Source organism: Cyprinodon tularosa, unplaced genomic scaffold, assembly GCF_016077235.1.
Source record: "Cyprinodon tularosa strain WSP-4 unplaced genomic scaffold, ASM1607723v1 ctg935, whole genome shotgun sequence".
NCBI lineage: Eukaryota > Metazoa > Chordata > Actinopteri > Cyprinodontiformes > Cyprinodontidae > Cyprinodon > Cyprinodon tularosa.
This window is the reverse complement of record NW_024039713.1, coordinates 90814-115010: the sequence shown is the minus strand read 5'-3', so window position 1 is coordinate 115010 and position 24197 is coordinate 90814. Positions and strand designations below refer to the sequence as shown.

The window sequence follows — 24197 nt, the reverse complement described above, 5'->3', positions numbered from 1 at the left end:
CGATTGAAGGGCAAACTCCTAAACCTGTGGCCTCTACAGTTTAGATGTTCAGTGATTATAAAAAGGAATAGCATTGAATCGGTACCTGGAGGGCTTCTTTAAAAAAAGAGGACCAAACCAGAACCTTTCATCGCCATGGAAACCCCTGGCTCAGAGAAGCTGATCCTGAGCGTGGACATGAGGCGACGCGCACAGAACATCATCAGCATGGAGAGTAAATCTGGAGCCTTTCCTTTCAATCTATTATTTACCAGGTGACTGGATTCATTCCAGAGTTCATTCAGTTCCCTTCAGGGTTCTGGGATGAGGCGGACCTCCGGGATGAGGCGGACCTCAGGGATGAGGCGGACCTCCGGGATGAGGCGGACCTCAGGGATGAGGCGGACCTCCGGGATGAGGCGGACCTCAGGGATGAGGCGGACCTCAGGGATGAGGCGGACCTCCGGGACGAGGCGGACCTCCGGGACGAGGCGGACCTCCGGGACGAGGCGGACCTCCGGGACGAGGCGGACCTCAGGGACGAGGCGGACCTCCGGGACGAGGCGGACCTCAGGGATGAGGCGGACCTCAGGGATGAGGCGGACCTCTGGGATGAGGCGGACCTCAGGGATGAGGCAGACCTCTTGAGCAGACAGCCAACTGACCCGACTGCGTCTCTAACTAGATCAACGCCACTTTAGTAACTTAACCAAGTTACTAACTTAAATAACTTTAACTGGTTCTGATTGGACAGACAGTCTGAAGTATGGCGCTGTAGGCGTCATGCTGTGGGAACGGATCAAACTCTCACATTCCAGGAATCAAGGATCAGTTTTAGTCTATTGAGAAGAAACAAGGTGACCAGAACCACTGCGGCAGAGCGACCGACCCGTTCTGGATCCAGCAGAATCAAACAGTGGGTTCTGGAACAGAACGGCGCAGTGGGGGACCTGGTCAAGGATGTGGTCCCAGAGGAAGCGGCAGCTCTGGGCTGGACTGCCTGTCCTCGGCCGAGCAGGAGGTCCACGGGAAGCAGAACCTCTGGTGAATCTTTAGGCATGGTGTAAAGGAAAGCTGAAGGTTCTGTTGGACCTGTGGACTCTTTGTAAAAGTTCTTCTGAAGATCAACAGAACAGGTAGAGAGGTTCTGTTCCTGGACTGAAGAACTTTATGCTTTAGTCCTACTGGGCTGGGAAATGGACCTGGAGAACCGGGCTCCATGGGGATGAGGTGCATGGTAGTCAGTATTCACAGTGGATCGGCACCGCCGGGCCCGGAGCTGCCCATGCAGACGGCTCGTCTCTGGCTCGGTTCTGCTTTAATGGCAGCTGTGGTGAGAAGCTCCTCCAGCTCCAACCTTTTCCTTCCTGCTTCCCATCACGGCACTGGGAGAAATCGGTGCCGACCGAGGAGCGGTGAGGTCCCACAGCATCAGAACCCTCCCAGAACCGCCCTCCCTATCCCAATGGACCGTCAGGTGAGGAGCAGGTAGGTCCGTTCCCCTGGAGACTGAAAGGCTGGTATCCCTGAAGTTTCTCCAAAGAGGTTTGGCACGCGGTGGTTCTACAACATGGGGGGGTTCACAGTGTTCATAGGGTCCAACGGGCCTCTGGATCCCGCCTCCATTCTGTAGAACCTTCTCAGAGTCGGTAACCTGTGAGGGAAAGAAGCACAGAAGCAGACCGTTCAGGTCCGATACCACAGCAGGAACCGCCATAAGAACCTTTCCCCCAGAAGGTCTACTAGCCCACCCGGACCGTCCCACAGTGGGTCAGAACCTGACTGAGTGGGTCAGGGATCAGGTGGTCCAGTCAGGTAGGTTCACAGAGCTCAAACAGAGGTCCAATGAGGAACCGGTCCCTGAGCAGGTCCAGGGTCCGGTCAGGATTCAGTCACAGCAGGAACTGGTTGGATCAGAACCAGGTCATGTCTGTGATCAGGATCCGGTTCTACTGGACCTCCTCCTGGTTCCTGGACCTCACAGGGAGAGGAGACCTCTGGGGGAAGCGGGTCTCCATCAGGAAGGTGGTGTTTGGGACGGAGGTTACCGCTGTGAGGGAAGCTTTAGTCTGACGGATGCTCCGGGCAGGATCTGTTCACCTCGAACCACGCATCGATGCACCTGCAGCAGAACCACAGAACACGCCATCAGAACCTCAGCTAGATCTGAGCGCTCCACAGGGGAGCAAAGGTGGAGGCGGAGCTTCTGGAACCCCACCCTTTATGGTAGATGCAGAGGCAGGGAAGGCGGGCGATGGTGTCCCCCTGCTGCAGGTCCTCCAGGCAGATGGCACATTCCCCCACGTCCTTAGAGAGGACGTCCTCTGGAGGACATCACAGCAGAGCAGAGACATGAGGACAGAGCGGGACGGAGGGAGACAGGAGGAGGAGAGAGAGGAGAGAGGGGGAGACAGGAAAGGGATTAGGTCGTCTCATATAATATCTATATTATTCTATATTATATTTGCTGTTGTGATTAGAATGGGTGATTTTTTTCAGAAAACAGGAACAACTAAAATACATCCCTGGTTTCCATGGAAACCTATAAACTAAATGACTGCATTTTAGGGAAAGAAAACAGATTTAACTTAAAGGAATACTACACCCATAACATGATTAGCCTTCATTTTCTACTCACCCCCATGCTGAACAACACTCTGGAGTACTTTTTTGATATCTCAAATGCATCTGGAGATCTGGGAGGCTTCTTGCTGTCTGCTGACATTCAAATAATGGAGGTCTATGGCGCCCGAGGCAGAAAGGTCCCTAAAAGTCCGCAAAAAACGTGTCAATATTCCTCCATACTGCTCGTCCAATGTATTCCAAGTGTCCTGAGTGGGTAGCGTCCAGAATTTACCCGAAACGAAGTCATTTAGAAGGTTTTTAGAGCATAAACAGTAGTGTATAGGATTTCCTGAAAGCGCGTTCACGAGTCTACGGAAACCGGCAGACCAAACCAGAAGAAAGTGCGCATTCAGCTCGGCAAAGAACTCCTGCTCTTCCTCAACACTGAAGTCCTCGGACATTTTTCTTTCGTTGTTTCTTTCTTTGCACAGGTAAACAGCACATTTCTTCTTCTACGCTTGCATTATCGGCAGAGCAGACGCTGAATGCGCACTTTCATCTGGTTTGGTCTGCCGCGGTTTCCGTAGACTCGTGAACGCGCTTTCAGGAAATCCTATACACTACTGTTTATGCTCTAAAAACATTCTAAATGACTTCGTTTCGAGTAAATTCTGGATTCTACCCACTCAGGACACTTGGAATACATTGGACGAGCAGTATGGAGGAATATTGACACGTTTTTTGTGGACTTTTATGGACCTTTCTGCCTCGGGCGCCACAGACCTCCATTATTTGAATGTCAGCAGACAGCAAGAAGCCTCCCAGATCTCCAGATGCATTTGAGATATCAAAAAAGTACTCCAGAGTGTTGTTCAGCATGGGGGTGTGACGATCCCCTCCTGTCCAGTAGGTGTCTCTAGTCCTCTACATGTTTGTTCTTGTTTTTTTTTCAGGAAGCAGGTAGATGGACTGTTAATTGCACACACCGGTGAATGATAAAAGGGGACGACTAGTCAGTCACTCGCTCTGCTTGTTTGCCCTCCGGACCAGGCCGGAACAAGCAGCATTGGTCCACACTTCTCTCCGACTGGCTGGCCTGATCTCACAGAGCGTATTTTTGTTATCAATAAATTATTGTTTCTATGGATCCGCTCGTCTGTCTCCCTTTTTGTCCTCGCCTTTGAGATGGGCGTGACAAATGGGGGCTTGTCAGTTTGAACCCGGATTGGAGATCAGCTGCCAGGTAGTGTGTTGAGTTGTGAACTCTGTTTTGTTGGGGGATGTTGACGAGCGTGCTGGGTTTGGTGAGTGTGGCAGCCGTTGTACATCTGTTCTGAGAGAGTGTGTTTGTGTAGCAGTTTGGGTGATCGCTCCTTCATAGCAGGTCGCGGTGGTTCTGTCCCTGTCAGGGGATTTTAGTGTGGTGTGAACGTGGGAAGAGCAGTTGTCTCGGGAGCACATCCGGAGTTGCAGGGAATCGCCATTTATTGGTTGCTTTTTCGGACTCTCGGGCGTTAGTGCATAAATACCCATCACAAGTAACACCCGAAGACTAGCGGGGGAGATTAGTTAGATTCTAGTTAGGCAGTTAGAGGGACGGGGTCGGTGTGACGTTGTGGTTGTTTTGGGATCGTGGGAGCTCAGAGTGCTACTGGTTGGAATTCAGGTGTTGTGTGGATAATTGTTGATGTTATGGCTGCTGTTGAGGATTTTTTGCGGGATCCGTCTGAGGAGGGGTTGGAGCGCTGCACACGCGAACAGTTACTAAAGATAGCTGAACATTTTACGTTGGAGGTCAGTGATAAGCGGTCTAAGGAGAGTATAAAAGCCGTCATTAAAGCTAAATTAACTGACTCCGGTGTGTTAGGACCAGCTAAGTTGCAAGCTGGCGCGATGTGGTTGGACACTGACGTTTTTGATACTAGATTGACTTTTGAACAAAAGCGGGAGCTGCTTTTACTGCAGGCTGGGATAGAACAGAAAAGTTGGATGTGAAAAGGCTGGAGTTGGAAGAACGCAAACTGAGTTCAACTAGTGCGGGCAGCGTCCCCCTTGATGCTTCCGGTAGGGGAACGTTTAGCTCGTTTGATGTTGGGAATAATCTGCGTTTAGTTCCTCAGTTTTCTGAATGGGATCCGGATACCTTCTTTTCCCTGTTTGAGCGTGTTGCTGATAGTCGAGGTTGGTCTGATTTGGACCGGACACTGCTTTTACAGTGTGTGTTCACAGGCAAAGCACAAGAAGCATACTCTGCCCTCACAGGGAATGAAAGTAAAGTTTATGCCACTGTGAAGAAGGCTGTTTCAACAGCTTATGAGTTGGTACCAGAGGCTTACCGACAGAGGTTTCGGACATGGGAGAAGGCTGGGAAACAAACCCATGTTGAGTTTGCCAGGGAGCTGGGAATCCATTTCAATAGGTGGTGTGCTTCCTTAAAAATTAGCACTTTTGTTGACCTCTGTAATTTGGTTGTCCTGGAACAGTTTAAAAACTCTGTTCCGAGTCACCTTGCTGTATATATCAGTGAACATAACGTGAAGACAGCTGCTGAAGCTGCTAAGCTGGCAGATGAATATGTTCTTATACACAGGGGTGGCCGTGAGTATCAACCTCGCAGTGATTTTGGTTACAGGAGTGGCAAACAATCTTTTGTGGGAAGTCATGCAAAGGAGGAAGGCATTGGTTCTGATGTGAACAGTAGGTCAGAACGGATTTCCAGTGGGCATGTGTATGTGGATCTATCTGATGCATGTCATTATTGCAAAGCCAGAGGCCATTGGAAGCGGGAATGCCCAAAAAGAGGTGCTCAAGTGAAATCTGTTGCTTTTGCTGCCTCTGAAACGCATGGTTTTGTTTCCTCTAAACAGGTGGACACAGGACGGAAGTATACTTTGGATCAGGGGGATTTTTCACCTTTTCTTTCTGACGGCCATGTGTCCATGGTGGGGAGTGATGCTACGGTACCGGTACAAATTTTGAGGGATACTGGAGCTTTTAATTCATATATTGTGAGCTCTGTATTACCCTTTTCTGAGGAAACCAAAACTGGAGACCATGTTTTGATGCGGGGAATGGGACTTATGGTGGAACCAGTTCCGCTGCATAAGTTGACTTTGACTTGTGGATTGGTTCAGGGGGAGGTTATCATGGGGGTGCGCCCTGCACTTCCGCTGGAGGGAGTGGATGTAATCTTGGGCAATGATCTGGCTGGTGGCCGGGTGTGGGCTGATTGTCCACTACCTGCTCCCACAGTAACTTCTTCCCCTGTTCTAGGGAAGTTTGATGAGAGTGCTCAGTGTTTCCCTGGGGTTTTTACAGCTTGTGCGGTGACGCGAGCTATGTACAATGCTGAGTCGGCATCCGTCCCTGACCATGAAGGTGGAGGTGCCGAAGATGGTGATTTTTTCTCTCTTTATGTCCCTGATTCTCTTTTGTCTGTTTCTCACAGTGACCTGGTGGCGGAGCAGAGAGCGGATTCTTCTCTTCGTCATCTTTTTGACCAGGTTGTCACTGATGACGAGAGTGTGGCCTGTGGGTATGTGTTGAAGGATGGATTGTTGGTGCGGAAATGGTTGGTACATGGGGAGGATTTTGTTGGGGGTTCCCTTTGTCAGACTGTTGTTCCCTCGAAATTTCGCAGTGAAGTGTTGCGGGCTTCCCATGATCAATCAGGTCATTTGGGGGTCCACAAGACTTATCATTATATCCTGCGTTATTTTTTTTGGCCTCGGTTAAAAAGGGATGTGTCTGAATATATCAAAACCTGCCACACATGTCAGACGGCAGGGAAGCCAAATCAGAGCATCAAGCCGGTTCCCTTGTATCCAATTCCGGTGGTTATGCAACCTTTTGAACACCTCATTATTGATTGTGTTGGTCCTTTACCTCGTTCTAAGGCTGGGAGTAATTATTTGTTGACGGTAATGTGTCAGACGACAAGATATCCAGCTGCATATCCACTGCGGACCATTACTGCTAGGTCTGTGGTAAAGGCTCTGACTCAGTTCATTTCTATTTTTGGTATTCTAAAAGTTATCCAGTCTGATCAAGGTTCAAATTTTTCTTCTCATTTGTTCGCTCAAGTTTTGAAACTTTTACAGGTCAAACATAATCAGGCTTCTGCATATCATGCTCAGAGTCAAGGTGCTCTGGAGAGGTTCCATCAGACCCTCAAGTCCTTGTTGCGTACTTACTGTGTGGAGTTAAATCAGGATTGGGAAGATGGCTTACCATGGCTTCTGTTAGCTGCTCGTGAGGTGGTGCAAGAGAGTACTGGGTTTAGCCCAAACGAGCTTGTTTTTGGACATGCAGTGCGTGGGCCACTTAAACTGTTACATGATGCTGTGAGTCCTTCAGAACCTCCGAGTAAGTTAATTGACTATGTCAATGGGTTTAGACATCGTTTGCATGTAGGGCTGGGTATTGTTCAAAAATTTTCGGTACCGGTACCAATACCGATACCTTCACTTCGATACCGGTTCCTGAACGATACTTTTTTCGATACCAGTTTTATAATATCAATTCGAAGAAAAAGAAAATTACTCAACATAAAAAAGTACAAATCTTGAGTTTTATTTTAAGCTCAGATTTTTCCATTTACATTTTTCCTCTTACATAAAAAAAAAATCAGTGTCTAATATTCACTGTAACATTGTGAGGACCTTTTTACTTAGCAGTTTTCCTTTAGAAAAATTACCATGTCTGACAAACAAGCCCGTTGAATGGGATCCTACTGACAGCGCACCGCTGGTATGTGGGGGTCTGAGCGGCTCTGACAGAAAGAATATTGGAAGGCAGGATGAACTGACTGCACTGATTAAGTTTTCAGGTGGATTTTCCCACTTAAAAACATAATAAAACTACTTTATTCCCACTGATCACAGCAAATATAGCTGCAAGGCAAATAAAGGATAGAGTAGCTCCGCCCAACGCGCATCAGAGCCACTTTTGCACCGCGCAGCCAGAGCAGCAAAGATTCTTCAGCCGCGCATCAGAAGCTGGTACAAGCAGCAAAAAAGGAAGCAGTAGACGTGATTTTGCTTCTTCTGCTGCGTCCAGTTTGAAATTGCAGCATTATTACATTATTACAGCATTACTCCGCTCTGGCTTTGCTCTGCCCACGGGCTGCTGAGAGGAGGATGGTCGCGCTGGTTGCGGGCCGCTCTTCTTGCAGTCAAACACAGAGCAACTTTCTGCTCTTAAATTGTTTATGTGCGCGATGTATTGCATTGCGCACTATTAGCATCAGTCTTAATAAAGTGAAGCCGCACTTTTGACCTGGGGGGCATTTTAAAGGAGTTCCGCGACGCTCACAACCAGTTCACAACAGATACACATGAACCCTGGCTGTAGGCGGGACCACCTGTGTATTTTTCCTGGATGACGCAATCACGTTAAGTGTTACAGCCAATCACCGAAACTTGGTACCGAAAGACGAGGCATGTTTCGATACTCGGTAGAACCGAAGCATTTCGGTCGGTACCATAAAAGAACTGAAGTTCGGTACCCAGCCCTATTTGCATGTGGGGGTGGAAATGGCTAGGGAGAAGTTGACCTCTTCTCAGGAGAAGATGAAGCGCATCTATGACCGTAAGGTGGACCATCGATGTTTTAGTCCTGGTGATCAGGTACTTGCATTATTGCCAGTTGTCAGCTCCCCCTTTCAGGCTAAATTTACAGGCCCATTTACAGTCCTGCGCAAGCTGTCAGATCAAAACTATCTGCTGTCCACACCGAGGCGTAGGAAGTCAACACAGCTTTGCCATGCAAATTTGTTAAAACCCTATTACACTCGGGAGTCACAGGTATCCAGCAAAGATGAGGAGGTGCAGGTTGATAAGACTGTCTCTGTAGCTACTACAGTAAGTGGATTAGCTTTCTTATCGGCACTTGAAAACGATGGGGTGATTCCACCTAATGAGAGTTTGTTGACTGGCAGGCTGAAAAATTCTGATGTACCGAGGAATTTGGATTCTTTGTTTGCACATTTGTCTCAGGAGGAGGGCACTGAGTTGACTGCTATGTTTAATGAGTATCGTTGTTTGTTTGGTGATGTGCCCAGTCGAACTCACTTAGTTCAACATGATATCGATGTGGGTGAGGCACAGCCAATTCGCCAGCGCTTTTACAGGATTTCTGAGGAGAAGCGGAAGGTAATGGAGGGGGAGATTCGGTATATGCTTGAAAATAGTATTGCTGAATCCTATGCATCTAGCTGGGCATCACCTTGTTTGTTGGTGGAGAAGGCTGATAAAAGTTTTAGATTTTGTACAGATTATCGGAAAGTGAACATGGTTACAAAATCTGATGCTTATCCGATGCCACGCATGGAAGATTGTGTCGATCAGGTGGGTTCAGCTCAGTTTGTTAGTAAATTTGATTTATTGAAGGGTTATTGGCAAGTTCCATTGTCTGAGAGAGCTAGAGAGATTTCTGCCTTTATAACTCCCTTTGGTCTGTTCTCTTACTCTGTAATGAGTTTTGGATTGCGAAATGCACCTGCAACCTTTCAGCGTCTCATGAATATGGTTGTGTCTGGGTTGGAAGGGTGTGCCGTATATTTGGATGATGTGGTGGTCTTTAGTGATACGTGGAAGGAACATCTGGCTCACATACGTAAGCTGTTTGAACGACTGGCTGAAGCACACCTGACCATTAACTTGGCGAAGTGTGAGTTTGCTAAGGCTACTGTTACCTATCTGGGTAAGGTGGTGGGGCAAGGGGTGGTGCGTCCAGTGGAAGCCAAAGTAACTGCAATTTTACAGTATCCCGTACCAACAACAAAAAAAGAACTCCAGCGGTTCCTGGGTCTTGTGGGGTACTACCGCAGTTTTTGTAAGAACTTTTCTACAGTGGTTTCCCCATTAACAGATTTGCTGAAGGATAAAGTGAAGTACACCTGGACAGCTTCCTGTCAGAAAGCTTTTGATGATGTCAAATTTGTCCTCTGTTCCTTCCCTGTTCTTGCAGCTCCACAATGGGATCGTCCTTTTGTCCTGCATGTGGATGCAAGTGATGTAGGTGCAGGTGCTGTCTTATTTCAACAAGATGATGATGGAGTTGATCGACCTGTGAGTTTCTACTCTAAAAAATTCAACCATTTTCAGGTGAACTATTCTGTCATTGAAAAAGAGACATTGGCACTAATTTGGGCTTTACAGCATTTTGAAATATATCTGGATTCTGGTAGTGTTCCTCTGGTGGTCTATACTGATCACGATCCCTTAACATTTTTGCATTCATTGCAGTGTCCAAATCGCAGACTGATGCGATGGATGTTGTTTTTGCAGCCCTATTGTCTGGATATCTGCCATATTAGGGGCTCGGACAATATTGTGGCAGATGCTTTGTCCAGGGCACCATGTGCTTAGGTTTAATGTTCAGTCCCTTTTTCTCCAAGTTTCTTATAGGCTTTTCCAGTGGCTAGGGTGGCTGAGCTATTGAGGTGGGGATTGAATGGGTGATTGTGGTAAGACTGCAAAGTCCATTAGTATTGCAATTGTCACCTAGTTGTTAGTATAAATCGCTGTCTTTTTGGGAGTTCCGGTTAGGACTCCATTTGTATGGGGGGGGAGTGTGACGATCCCCTCCTGTCCAGTAGGTGTCTCTAGTCCTCTACATGTTTGTTCTTGTTTTTTTTTCAGGAAGCAGGTAGATGGACTGTTAATTGCACACACCGGTGAATGATAAAAGGGGACGACTAGTCAGTCACTCGCTCTGCTTGTTTGCCCTCCGGACCAGGCCGGAACAAGCAGCATTGGTCCACACTTCTCTCCGACTGGCTGGCCTGATCTCACAGAGCGTATTTTTGTTATCAATAAATTATTGTTTCTATGGATCCGCTCGTCTGTCTCCCTTTTTGTCCTGGCCTTTGAGATGGGCGTGACAGGGGGTGAGTAGAAAATGAAGGCTAATCATGTTTTGGGTGTACTATTCCTTTAAATTGGGTGGGCTTACAGCAGCCAATCAGAAGCAGTAAAGCTTGAATGAGTTTCTTACCGTTATAAGTGAGGCGAGGTTTGGTCAGACACAGAACCAGGTGCAGATCCATCTCCTCTGAGGACACGTTCTTGGAGCACACTGGGCACCTGATGCCTGACGAGCACAGAGAAGAAGAAAAGGATGGAGAAGGAACCTCATCACTTTAGCTCACAGTGACATTCAGCCGCCCAGCGTTAGCAACGAGCATGGCCGCCAGATGTTCACCAACTCTGCTAGTCGGTGGGATGATGTAAACATGGCGGACAGGGATTTAGCACTTGCAGTTCTGTTTTAGCTTTAAAAGTTGAACTACGCTATTGACGTCCCTCTGTTCCTGAAATTAGTTTGGACACGTTGGACCATAAACCATGACAGGACTTTTGGACATTGAGAACCGATGTTTGGAGCAGAGGGGCCAGTTTTGCCCCCCAGTGCTGCTCTCTTCTCAAAGCAACCCTTCTCAGTTCACCCTCTCTGACCCCCGATGGGGTTTGAGGACTAAAACACAGGATCTCCTTCTCTTTCCATGACGCTGGTTCACATTGGAAGAGGGAGCCATCATGGAAAGGTCCATGAAGGACAGGCTGGCAACACAGGGAACAGTCATGTGTCCAACCTGAACCTCCCAGATGGTGACAGTGGAACCAGTTTAACCACAGAGGAAATGAGAGCGCAGAGATCCTCCTGCAGCACATCAGCAGGAAGGTTTCACTTCTTCACTCAGAGAATCTAAGCTCCTCCCTTCAGGTCCGCTCTAACGCCATCATGGACTGTGTGGCGCCCATCAGGATACCTGAACATGAACGGCGTTTCCAGCCTGACGCTCACCCGTCTGACTGCCCACAGTTTATTACCCACAGTCCTTTGCTCTGCTCTGCTGCAGCTCCTGAATCAGCACCTCCTCAGCCTCATTCTATTAAGCAGGATTTATGAATTACTGCTGCATTGATCGGTTGGCTGATCATCAGCGCTGCATAGCTGAACGTCTACGCACTGCAGCTTCAGGAGCTGCTTAACGCCAAACGAAGCGCCGGCATTCTCCACAGCTGGCCTTTAGATAGACCGGTCCAAACATGGCCGACCCGGATGTCATCTGACAACTATCAGCTAACTGCTGCAGTTGGGAGCAGGAAGAGCTCCTGGTTTATAAAGCCAACTAGAACTATAGAAATAAACTGAATAGAATTAGAAGCAAACCACTAAATGGGTTCATGGAATGATGCTGATTCTCCCAGCAAAGCTTCGCCGCCTCCTGACCCACATGTCTATTATAGATCTATATCTAATCTTTCTTTCTCTTCTAGAATTCTAGAGAAAATCGTTGCTTAGCTAGTAAATAACCACTGTTCTACTTTTAGTATTACTTTCTTTTTCCTTTATCCTTATTTTGGTCCATTGAATATTAATTTCCATTCTATTTTCCAAATGAAACATCCAGAGTAGTGCTGCCTCCTGTCATGGTGAGTTTTGAATAGAATCTACAGACTCCTAGAAGGTCTGAATTGTTTAGCTGTTTTTTTAATAAAGTTTCATTATAAATATGATAAATGACATATATTGCTGTTAAAATCCTTTGCCCTGGAAAGTGACCTTAATTCAAAGGGCAACAGAATCCATCCTGTGAAAATGCTGTAAAAGTCATCCTATTTAACAACAATAAAAATATAACAGAGCAAATGATTGCAGCGTTCTCCCACTGAGAAATGATCTAAGACCACAGCGCCATGAACCCAGGTCCCTCTGAGGGACCGAGGGATGAACTCAGGTCCCTCTGAGGGACCGAGGGATGAACCCAGGTCCCTCTGAGGGACCGAGGGATGAACTCAGGTCCCTCTGAGGGACCGAGGGATGAACCCAGGTCCCTCTGAGGGACCGAGGGATGAACCAAGGTCCCTCTGAGGGACCGAGGGATGAACCAAGGTCCCTCTGAGGGACCGAGGGATCAACCCAGGTCCCTCTGAGGGACCGAGGGATGAACTCAGGTCCCTCTGAGGGACCGAGGGATGAACCAATGTCCCTCTGAGGGACCGAGGGATCAACCAAGGTCCCTCTGAGGGACCGAGGGATGAACCAAGGTCCCTCTGAGGGACCGAGGGATGAACCAAGGTCCCTCTGAGGGAACGAGGGATGAACCAAGGTCCCTCTGAGGGAACGAGGGATGAACCAAGGTCCCTCTGAGAGAACGAGGGATGAACCAAGGTCCCTCTGAGGGAACGAGGGATGAACCAAGGTCCCTCTGAGGGAACGAGGGATGAACCCCTCTGAGGGACCGAGGGATGAACCCCTCTGAGGGACCGAGGGATGAACCCCTCTGAGGGACCGAGGGATGAACCCCTCTGAGGGACCGAGGGATGTACCGAGGTCCCTCTAAGGGGACCGACGGATGAACCCAGGTCCCACTGAGGGACCGAGGGATGAACCAAGGTCCCTCTGAGGGAACGAGGGATGAACCAAGGTCCCTCTGAGGGAACGAGGGATGAACCAAGGTCCCTCTGAGGGAACGAGGGATGAACCAAGGTCCCTCTGAGGGAACGAGGGATGAACCAAGGTCCCTCTGAGGGACCGAGGGATGAACCCCTCTGAGGGACCGAGGGATGAACCCCTCTGAGGGACCGAGGGATGAACCCCTCTGAGGGACCGAGGGATGTACCGAGGTCCCTCTAAGGGGACCGACGGATGAACCCAGGTCCCACTGAGGGACCGAGGGATGAACCAAGGTCCCTCTGAGGGAACGAGGGATGAACCAAGGTCCCTCTGAGGGAACGAGGGATGAACCAAGGTCCCTCTGAGGGAACGAGGGATGAACCAAGGTCCCTCTGAGGGAACGAGGGATGAACCAAGGTCCCTCTGAGGGACCGAGGGATGAACCAAGGTCCCTCTGAGGGACCGAGGGATGAACCCAGGTCCCTCTGAGGGAACGAGGGATGAACCAAGGTCCCTCTGAGAGAACGAGGGATGAACCAAGGTCCCTCTGAGGGACCGAGGGATCAACCAAGGTCCCTCTGAGGGACCGAGGGATGAACCAAGGTCCCTCTGAGGGACCGAGGGATGAACCAAGGTCCCTCTGAGGGACCGAGGGATGAACCCAGGTCCCTCTGAGGGAACGAGGGATGAACCAAGGTCCCTCTGAGAGAACGAGGGATGAACCAAGGTCCCTCTGAGGGAACGAGGGATGAACCATGGTCCCTCTGAGGGAACGAGGGATGAACCAAGGTCCCTCTGAGGGACCGAGGGATGAACCAAGGTCCCTCTGAGGGACCGAGGGATGAACCAAGGTCCCTCTGAGGGAACGAGGATGAACCAAGGTCCCTCTGAGGGACCGAGGGATGAACCCCTCTGAGGGACCGAGGGATGAACCCCTCTGAGGGACCGAGGGATGTACCGAGGTCCCTCTAAGGGGACTGACGGATGAACCCAGGTCCCACTGAGGGACCGAGGGATGAACCAAGGTCCCTCTGAGGGAACGAGGGATGAACCAAGGTCCCTCTGAGGGAACGAGGGATGAACCAAGGTCCCTCTGAGGGAACGAGGGATGAACCCAGGTCCCTCTGAGGGACCGAGGGATGAACCCAGGTCCCTCTGAGGGACCGAGGGATGAACCAAGGTCCCTCTGAGGGACCGAGGGATGAACCAAGGTCCCTCTGAGGGACCGAGGGATGAACCAAGGTCCCTCTGAGGGAACGAGGATGAACCAAGGTCCCTCTGAGGGACCGAGGGATGAACCAAGGTCCCTCTGAGGGACCGAGGGATGAACCAAGGTCCCTCTGAGGGAACGAGGGATGAACCAAGGTCCCTCTGCCATGGCGTAGTAATATAACCAACCAGAGGGTGTCGCAATTCAGTATTATCAGCCGTAGAGTTATCAATGCTGTTTGAAGGTCTGGGCCTGGCAATGAATTAAAACTTTTTTTTAGATAGTGCTGCGGGAAACACTTCAATACTAACATTACATTATCACACCGTACTCTCAGTCACTCAGTAACTTAGCCTGGTAATTCCTAGCTAGCAGTTACTAGCGTAAACAAATAGGCGCTAACGTTAACGTGTACTAGGCTACTTCAGTTGGCTTACTTAAAAAGTCTATGACTTACCCTTCATGTGACTCGACAGCGCAGACTCACCCATTGTGAAAAGCTGCTCATCTTTTTTGCAGACTTTACAAGAGGAAACTCGTGGGGTTTGTCCCCGTTTAATCCATAATTTGTATTTTTCATCTTCCAGCCAACGTTCATTGAAATGCCAACCTCCCGGCATGGTGCCATAGTGGTTTCATGTGGGCGGAGTCACACGTGGAAATAGACTGGCAGATCGCAGTCACACATAAGCGAGCAGGTTTCATTTTCAGGCTCTCCAAAATTGTATTTCTCCATTTAATAAACACACAATTCAGTTAGATAGGTATTGGTTGCAAAAGAAATAGTTATAATTTCAAGCATTTCATCCAAAATATAAGCACTATTCAAACCTTGAAAACACAACGTCAAAATTCAAGCATTTTCAAGGATTTCCAGCACCCGTACGAACCCTGCCACTAGTAAACCTGCAGATTGAGAGCGAAGTGCTCTGTTAGGAACATAAGAAACAATCAGATCTCTTATATCAGATGGAGCTTGGCCATTTAAGGCTATATGTGAGAAGGAGGATTTTAAATTCTATTCTGGATTTAACAGGAAGCCAATGAAGAGAAGCCAGGATAGGAGAGATATGATCTCTCTTTTTCATTTTCATTAGAACTCTGGCTGCAGCATTTTGGATCAGCTGAAGGCTTTTAACTACAGTTTGTGGACTTCCTGATAGTAAAGAATTACAATAGTCCAGCCTTGAAGTAACAAATGCATGGACTAGTTTCTCAGCATCACCCCTGGACAGGAGATTGCTCATTTTTGCAATATTCCTCAGATGAAAGAAGGAAATTCTAGAAACCTCTTTGATCTGGGATTTAAATGACAGGTCCTGATCAAAAATAACACCAAGATGTTTTACTTTATTATCTGAAATCAGTTTAATCCCATCCAAATGAAGTGACTGGCTAATCAGCTTCTTTTTCAGAGACTCTGGTCCAAAGACTATAACTTCTGTTTTGTGCAGTGCTGAGATCTAACAGGACAAGTACAGATAAAGTCCATTATCTGAGGCCATGAGAATATCCTTAGTGAATTTTACCAGAGCTGCTTCAGTGCTATGATAGTTTTGCTAACTCTGAAAGTTCAACTGGATCAAAGCAGTCTAAACCCGGTTCAGACTCCATGACTACCTAAGATTCTGCCCCACCCTCCAGAGACAAACCAATCGCAGATAAAGGAGTGCTAATGATCTTATTTTTAATGAGATCAATCTTATTGATACAGAATCCTATAAAATCATTGCTGCTAAGAGCAGGTGGAATGGACGGTTCAACAGAGCTATGGCTCTGGGTGAGTTTGGCAACTGTATTAAAAAGAAATCTAGGATTATTCTTATTCTCCTCTATTAATGAGGAGAAGTATGCTGCTCTTGCTTTACAAAGGGTCCTCTTATACAGCAGTAAACTATTTTTACAGACTAGGAAGGACTCCCACAGGCCTGTGGAGCGATATTTTCTCTCCAGTTTCCTAGCATTTTGCTTCAAAGTATGCAGCTCTGCATTAAACCAAGGAGCCAGCTTTCTATTTTTAACGGTTTTCATTTTCAAAGGAGCTGCGTTGTCTAAGGCAATACGCAGAGAACTAGCAACCCCATCAACAAAATCATCAACCTGTGAAGGGGAATAAGCTATGCTTTTGCACTCTGCAGCACTGCTCAGTGACACAGAGGAGAGAGAAAGTGAAGCAGATTCTTTAAAATTTATAACTGCACTATCTGATAAAGATCTACTAAAATTGAACCTTCTTTTGGGGGAGGAGAACTCTATTAAAGTAATCCTGAAGGTTATTAGAAAGTGGTCAGAGAGGACAGGGTTGTGAGGAAATACTGTTATTTCTTCACATTCTATGCCGTATGTCAGCACAAGATCCAAAGTATGAAGATGAGAATGTGTGGGACTATTCACATTTTGAACAAAGCCAATAGTGTCTAAAATAGCATTAAAGGCTGCTCTTAAGCTATCGCCTTCAATGTCAGCATGGATGTTAAAATCTCCCACTATGATGACCCTGTCAGTATTTGATACCAAAATCAGAAAGGAACTCTGAAAACTCATCTAAAAATTCAGAGTAAGGACCTGGTGGACGATACAAAGTTACAAAAAGAAGAGGTTTTCTTGCCTTGAAATTTGGATCAGGGAAATTAAGGGTTAAATGATCAAAGAGTTGTAGGTATTAATTGTTTTGGGAGTAATCAGTAAGTCAGACTGGAAGATTGTTGCTACTCCTCCTCCTCGCCCAGAACTTCTGGGTATGTGAAAATTTAAATAGCTTGAAGGAGTTGCCTCATTTATGCTCACATAATCCTCTTGCTGCAGCCAGGTTTCTGTAAGGCAAAACAAGTCAATGTGATTATCACAAATCAAGTCATTAACTAGCAGACTTTCAGAGGAAAGCGATCTTATGTTAAACAGACCGCATTTAATTGTTTTAACTTTTTCCCCAATTGGAGTTATTTTGATTTTAATTAGATTATCATTATTTACTCCTTTGGGAATATTTGCTAATTTATTAGATTTTGGTCGTGGGCAAGACACTGTCTGGATGGAGTAAAGAGTGGGTAACAGTAGAGAAGCTGCAGAGAGGTCTGTTAAACTAGGACTCTGCTTCCTGGTCTGCACCCTGGGGGGTCAGGGTTTGGAGGACTAATAAATGTGGCCAGATTCCTAGAAAGAAGGGCTGCACCATCCAAAGTGGGATGGATGCCGTCTCTCCGAATCAGACCAGGCTTTCCCCAAAAGGATTGCCAATTATTAATGTAGCCCACGTTGTTTTCAGGACACCACCTAGACAACCAGCGGATGAATGACGACATGCGGCTAAACATGTCATCACTGGTCAGATCAGGGAGGGGACCAGAGAAAATTACAGAGTCCCACATTGTTTTGGCAAACTTACACACCGAAGCAACACTAATTTTAGTGACCTCCAATCGGCGTAACCGGGTGTCATTACCACCAGCGTGAATAACAATCTTACTGTATTTAACCTTATCCTTAGCCAGTAGTTTCAGGTAGGATTTGATGTCGCCCGTTCTGGCCCCCGGCAAACATGTGACTATGGTCCCTGGTGTCTCTAATGCCACGTTTGTGAAAAGAACTTCAGATGGAGATGGTCTGGACAGCTACAACGCTGCTCAGTAGTCCAAACAGGAAGTGAACACGATACGTCTCACCAACAGCACCAGCAGCACCCTCTAGTGTCAGGGAAGCAGCCAGTGAATAAATCTGTCTGTATTGATGGATTACTGCTGTTATCTCTAAAGACATGGGGAAGTGTAGCATGGCGTCGCTCTAAAGGGCATGGCGGGTTCTTTAGAGGCCTGAAAACTAGTCAGAAGTCTAGAGGACAGGTTTGGACAAGGAGACACGGCACCGTCCAACAGGAAGAGACGCAGAGTAAAACGCATTCTCTTCTCCCAGGCCCCACAGGAAAGAGATTTTCTTAGTTTGGAGTCCTGCAGCGGGTGGGCAGACTGGAACGTTAACAATAAAACATTTCAATAACCATCAACTTAATATGAGACTGATCAAAGTTAAGCTCCATGCCCCAATTTCTATATTAGAGTCTCTATCATTTGTGTTTCTATGAGGAGTTTTTTAATCAATGATTGCGCGTGGATGTCCAGGAGGTTCTGGTGGGTCGACTCAGCCAACAGGGTCAGCAAAGGTCATTAGCATGTGACTGAGAGGAGCGGCTAAAACAGACACGCTTCCTGATTAGCTGTTAGCTTCCATCGCTAACGGTTACAGAACATCAGAAGGGAGAGGGAAGAACCTGAGGTCACGCTTTCAGCTGCTACCGGCAGGTCTCCCTGCCTCTGGGCTGGATCAGAGGCGGCGGCGCTGAAGCAAAGGAGGCGTGTCTTCAGTAAATATTAGCATCATCAACAAACACTGGAAAACAGCTTTAGAAAACATGACCTTCATCACGGCGCCGCCCAGAACCACCAGAACGGACACAGTTCACAGGATCACGACCCAGAATCTAACGTTCCTCCTCCAACATGTGGACCTGGTCTCCTGAAGGACTGACGTTCCATCGTTCCATTTCTGAGCTTTAGGATCCTCATCAGTAAACCGGCACAGACCAGAACCCACCAATCAGCCGGCATCGGAACCCACCAATCAGCCGGCATCGGAACCCACCAATCAGCAGGCATCGGAACCCACCAATCAGCCGGCATCGGAACCGACCATTCAGCCGGCATCGGAACCCACCAATCAGCCGGCATCGGAACCGACCAATCAGCCGGCATCGGAACTGACCAATCAGCCGGCATCGGAACCCACCAATAAGCCGGCATCGGAACCCACCAATCAGCAGGCATCGGAACCCACCAATCAGCCGGCATCGGAACCGACCATTCAGCCGGCATCGGAACCCACCATTCAGCCGGCATCGGAACCCACCAATCAGCCGGCATCGGAACCGACCATTCAGCTGGCATCGGAACCCACCAATCAGCAGGCATCGGAACCCACCAATCAGCCGGCATCAGAACCCACCAATCAGCCGGCATCGGAACCGACCATTCAGCCGGCATCGGAACCGACCATTCAGCCGGCATCGGAACCCACCAATCAGCAGGCATCGGAACCCACCAATCAGCAGGCATCGGAACCCACCAATCAGCAGGCATCGGAACCCACCAATTAGCAGGCATCGGAACCCACCAATCAGCCGGCATCGGAACCCACCAATCAGCCGGCATCGGAACCCACCAATTAGCAGGCATCGGAACCCACCAATCAGCCGGCATCGGAACCCACCAATTAGCAGGCATCGGAACCCACCAATCAGCCGGCATCGGAACCCACCAATCAGCAGGCATCGGAACCCACCAATCAGCCGGCATCGGAACCCACCAATTAGCAGGCATCGGAACCCACCAATTAGCAGGCATCGGAACCCACCAATCAGCCGGCATCGGAACCCACCAATTAGCAGGCATCGGAACCCACCAATCAGCCGGCATCGGAACCCACCAATCAGCAGGCATCGGAACCCACCAATTAGCCGGCATCGGAACCCACCAATCAGCAGGCATCGGAACCCACCAATTAGCCCGCATTGGAACCGACCAATCAGCCGGCATCGGAACCCACCAATCAGCCGGCATCGGAACCCACCAATTAGCAGGCATCGGAACCCACCAATCAGCCGGCATCGGAACCCACCAATCAGCAGGCATCGGAACCCACCAATTAGCAGGCATCGGAACCCACCAATTAGCAGGCATCGGAACCCACCAATCAGCAGGCATCGGAACCCACCAATCAGCCGGCATCGGAACCCACCAATTAGCAGGCATCAGAACCCACACATGTTCTGCCTGGAGGTATTTGGGTCAAAGGTCACACTCTGCTCCTGGTTGGTCAGTTTTTCCCAGAAATCCTCAGAGCTAAAGCTCATTTACTGGTTCTGATGAGAGAAACTGGCAATACAGGTGCTGGTCATAAAATTAGAATATCATGAAAAAGTAGATTGATTTCAGTAATTCCATTTAAAAAGTGAAACTTGTATATTATATTCATACATTACATACAAACTCATATATTTCAGATGTTTATTTTGTTTAATTTTGATGATTACAAATGACAACAAATGAAAATCTCAAATTCATCATATCAGAAAATTAGAATATTGTGAAAAGGTTCAAAATTGATGGCCCCTGGTGCCACACTCTAATCAGCTAATTAACTCAAACCACCTGCAAAAGCCTTTAAATGGTCTTTCAGTCTAGTTCTATAGGCTACACAATCATGGGGAAGACTGCTGACTTGACAGTTGTCCAAAAGACGACCATCGACACCTTGCACAAGGAGGGCAAGACACAAAAGGTCATCGCTAAAGAGGCTGGCTGTTCACAGAGCTCAGTGTCCAAGCACATTAATAGAGAGGCGAAGGGAAGGAAAAGATGTGGTCGAAAAAAGTGTACAAGCAAGAGGGATAACCGCACCCTGGAGAGGATTGTGAAACAAAACCCATTCAAAAATGTGGGGGAGATTCACAAAGAGTGGACTGCAGCTGGAGTGAGTGCTTCAAGAACCACCACACACAGACGTATGAAAGACATGGGTTTCTGCTGTCGCATTCCTTGTGTCAAGCCACTCTTGAACCACAGACAGCGTCAGAAGCGTCTTGCCTGGGCTAAAGAGAAACAGGACTGGACTGCTGGTGAGTGGTCCAAAGTCATGTTCTCTGATGAAAGTAAATTTTGCATTTCCTTTGGAAATCAAGGTCCCAGAGTCTGGAGGAAAAGAAGAGAGGCACTTCATCCACGTTGCTTGAAGTCCAGTGTAAAGTTTCCACAGTCAGTGATGGTTTGGGGTGCCATGTCATCTGTTGGTGTTGGTCCATTGTGTTTTCTGAGGTCCAGGGTCAACGCAGCCACATACCAGGAAGTTTTAGAGCACTTCATGCTTCCTGCAGCTGACCAACTTTTTGGAGATGCAGATTTCATTTTCCAACAGGACTTGGCACCTGCACACAGTGCCAAAGCTACCAGTACCTGGTTGAAGGACCATGGTATCCCTGTTCTTAATTGGCCAGCAAACTCTCCTGACCTTAACCCCATAGAAAATCTATGGGGTATTGTGAAGAAGAAGATGCAATACACCAGACCCAACAATTCAGAAGAGCTAAAAGCCACTATTAGAGCAACCTGGGCTATCATAACACCTGAGCAGTGCCACAGACTGATCGACTCCATGCCACGCCGCATTGCTGCAGTAATACAGGCCAAAGGAGGCCCAACTAAATACTGAGTGCTGTACATGCTCATACTTTTCATGTTCATACTTTTCAGTTGGCCAACATTTCTATAAATCCTTTGTTTTTATTGGTCTTCAGTAATATTCTAATTTTCTGATATGATGAATTTGAGATTTTCATTTGTTGTCATTTGTAATCATCAAAATTAAACAAAATAAACATCTGAAATATATGAGTTTGTATGTAATGTATGAATATAATATACAAGTTTCACTTTTTAAATGGAATTACTGAAATCAATCTACTTTTTCATGATATTCTAATTTTATGACCAGCACCTGTAAACTGATTAAGCGTGCCAATAAAACCCGGGTCACTGAATGATCTCCAGAAGCCGTTAAATCAGTAACCAGCAGAGTGGAACCGGGTCCAACGGCCACCATCCTGTTTGTGGCCTCAGATGTGAACCCAACAGAACCTTGGGAAGGCCAGGGTCTGGTTAGGGTCCAAGACCCGGACAGGGAACAGAACCATAACCAGACTGAAAGGTTCCTGGGCCAGACTCTAGAAAGCAGCAGAACTAACCCTAAACAGCAGTTACCGCGTCCAGAACCAGCCCCTTCCAGAACCGGCCCCTTCCAGAACCAGCTGAATGACACCTGTTGGACGTCTCATCAGGGGACATGTTAAAGTCCAAACAACCGAGCCACAGGTTCCTGAACCGAACCGGGTCAGCACACCGACCCACTTACCTCCGAATAGGTGAGGCGACAGGTGAGCGGGTAAAGATCCGATCACCAGCCGGGCCCCTCCGTGCCTCGTCCGGTCCTGGTCCGCCTCCTCCGGGCTGCTGCCGCCGGACTCCGGTGAGCTCCGGACTCCTCCGCTGTTCGGGATGCTGATACCTGACCGGGCTCCGGAACCTGGACCCGAAGAGCCGCCGGCGGACGTGGGCCTGGTTCCGGGAGGCTGGCCGGAGCTGGACGCGGCTCCGGAGGCTCTGGACGTGCCCTGTGCGCGGTACCGGACCCCCTCCGCGGTGCTGGTGGTCCTGCCGCTGCTGGCGGAGGGCAGGTCCGACCCGGAGTAGGCTCTGGTCCGGCCGTTAGCGGGAGAGGGAGCGGAGGGGCTGCTCTGCTTGGCCCCCATGGGCCCTCCGCCGCCGGGCTGGGGAGAGGCGCAGGGGCGGTCCGGAAGGAAACCAAGGAAACAAAGTGACCGCTGCTACGATCCCATCAGCCGCAGAGAACTTCTTCAGCCAGCCGGACATGCGTGGCAAAGTTTCGGCTCCGTGACCATCGTTGCTCCCCCGCTGCAGGAAGCCCCGAGCAGCAGCCTCTCACTGGCCGCTGCAGCATCGCACCTGAGCGGCCGGCTCCTCCCAGCGCGCGGCCCTGACCCCCATTGGTGCCAAGGAGGAAGTGATGGAGGACAAAGTCCGAGGAAAAAACCCTTCCTCAGCGGCTCCAAGGAGACACGAGCTGACAGGGAAGCCGGACGTGCTGACGTCTACTTCCGCTGAGACACTTCAAAATAAAAGCCGTTCAAAGACAAAAGCAGGCAAAGTAAAAGTTAAGAATGAAAGGGATGATACAATATCTCCCTCCATCCATCCATCATCCATCCATCCATCCATCCGTCCATCCATCCGTCCATCCAACCATCCATCCATCCATAATCCATCATCCATCCATCATCCATCCATCCATCCATCCATCCATCCATCCATCCATCCCTCATCCATCCATCCATCCATCCATCATCCATCCATCATCCATCCATCATCCATCCGTCCATCCATCCGTCCATCCAACCATCCATCCATCCATAATCCATCATCCATCCATCATCCATCCATCCATCCATCCATCCATCCCTCATCCATCCATCCATCCATCCATCATCCATCCATCCATCATCCATCCATCCATCCATCCATCATCCATCCATCCCTCATCCATCCATCCATCCATCCATCACCCATCCATCATCCATCCATCCATCATCCATCCATCCCTCATCCATCCATCCATCCATCCATCATCCATCCATCCATCATCCATCCATCCATCCATCATCCATCCATCCATCCATCCATCCATCATCCATCCATCCATCCATCCATCATCCATCCATCATCCATCCATCCATCCATCCATCATCCATCCATCATCCATCCATCCATCCATCCATCCATCCATCCATCCATCCATCCATCCATCCATCATCCATCCATCCATCCATCATCCATCCATCCATCATCCATCCATCCATCCATCCATCATCCATCCATCCATCATCCATCCATCATCCATCCCTCCATCATCCATCCATCATCCATCCATCATCCATCCATCCATCCATCCATCCATCATCCATCCATCCATCATCCATCCATCATCCATCCATCATCCATCCATCCATCATCCATCCATCATCCATCCATCATCCATCCATCATCCATCCATCATCCATCCATCCATCATCCATCCATCATCCATCCATCATCCATCCATCATCCATCCATCATCCATCCATCCATCCATCATGAACGCAAATACCCCGAGTTAAAATACAATGATACCTTTAATAGCTACAATCACACAGTATTATCTAATAACTAACCCAAACATCAAACACTACTGAAAATAAGCAGAATTAAAGAAATAAAAGGGGAAGAGGAGTTTAAGAGTCCATTCAAAATCTGTGATGTTCAAAGTTTAAGGCCTAATGCATTTAAAAGTGTCCTTTATAATAGCAACGGATAAAATGTAAATAATAATAATAATAATAATACATTTTATTTAACAGCGCCTATCTTGACACTCAAGGGCA

The 24197-nt window shown here is 48.4% G+C and overlaps 1 protein-coding gene across 1 annotated transcript; it reads right to left on the bottom strand.

Moving 5' to 3' along the window:
- Nucleotides 1-720: 720 nt before the first annotated feature.
- On the bottom strand, nt 721-22869 carry znrf2b (zinc and ring finger 2b). Its single transcript, XM_038274856.1, has 5 exons — nt 22115-22869; nt 10543-10638; nt 2198-2303; nt 2028-2101; nt 721-1633 (listed from the first exon to the last, which is right to left on the bottom strand). The coding sequence occupies exons 1-4, from the start codon at nt 22509-22511 to the stop codon at nt 2044-2046; spliced, it is 657 nt and encodes a 218-aa protein (XP_038130784.1). The 5' UTR covers nt 22512-22869; the 3' UTR covers nt 721-1633; nt 2028-2043.
- Nucleotides 22870-24197: the final 1328 nt, after the last annotated feature.

Coding starts and splice junctions, on each gene's coding strand:
- znrf2b (XM_038274856.1), bottom strand. CDS start 22,511: ATGGGGGCCAAGCAGAGCAGCCCCTCCGCTCCCTCTCCCGCTAACGGC. Junction 2,304..10,542: donor ACCTCGCCTCACTTATAACG/GTAAGAAACTCA, acceptor GATGTCCTCCAG/AGGACGTCCTCTCTAAGGAC. Junction 2,102..2,197: donor CTCTGCATCTACCATAAAGG/GTGGGGTTCCAG, acceptor GTTCTGCTGCAG/GTGCATCGATGCGTGGTTCG.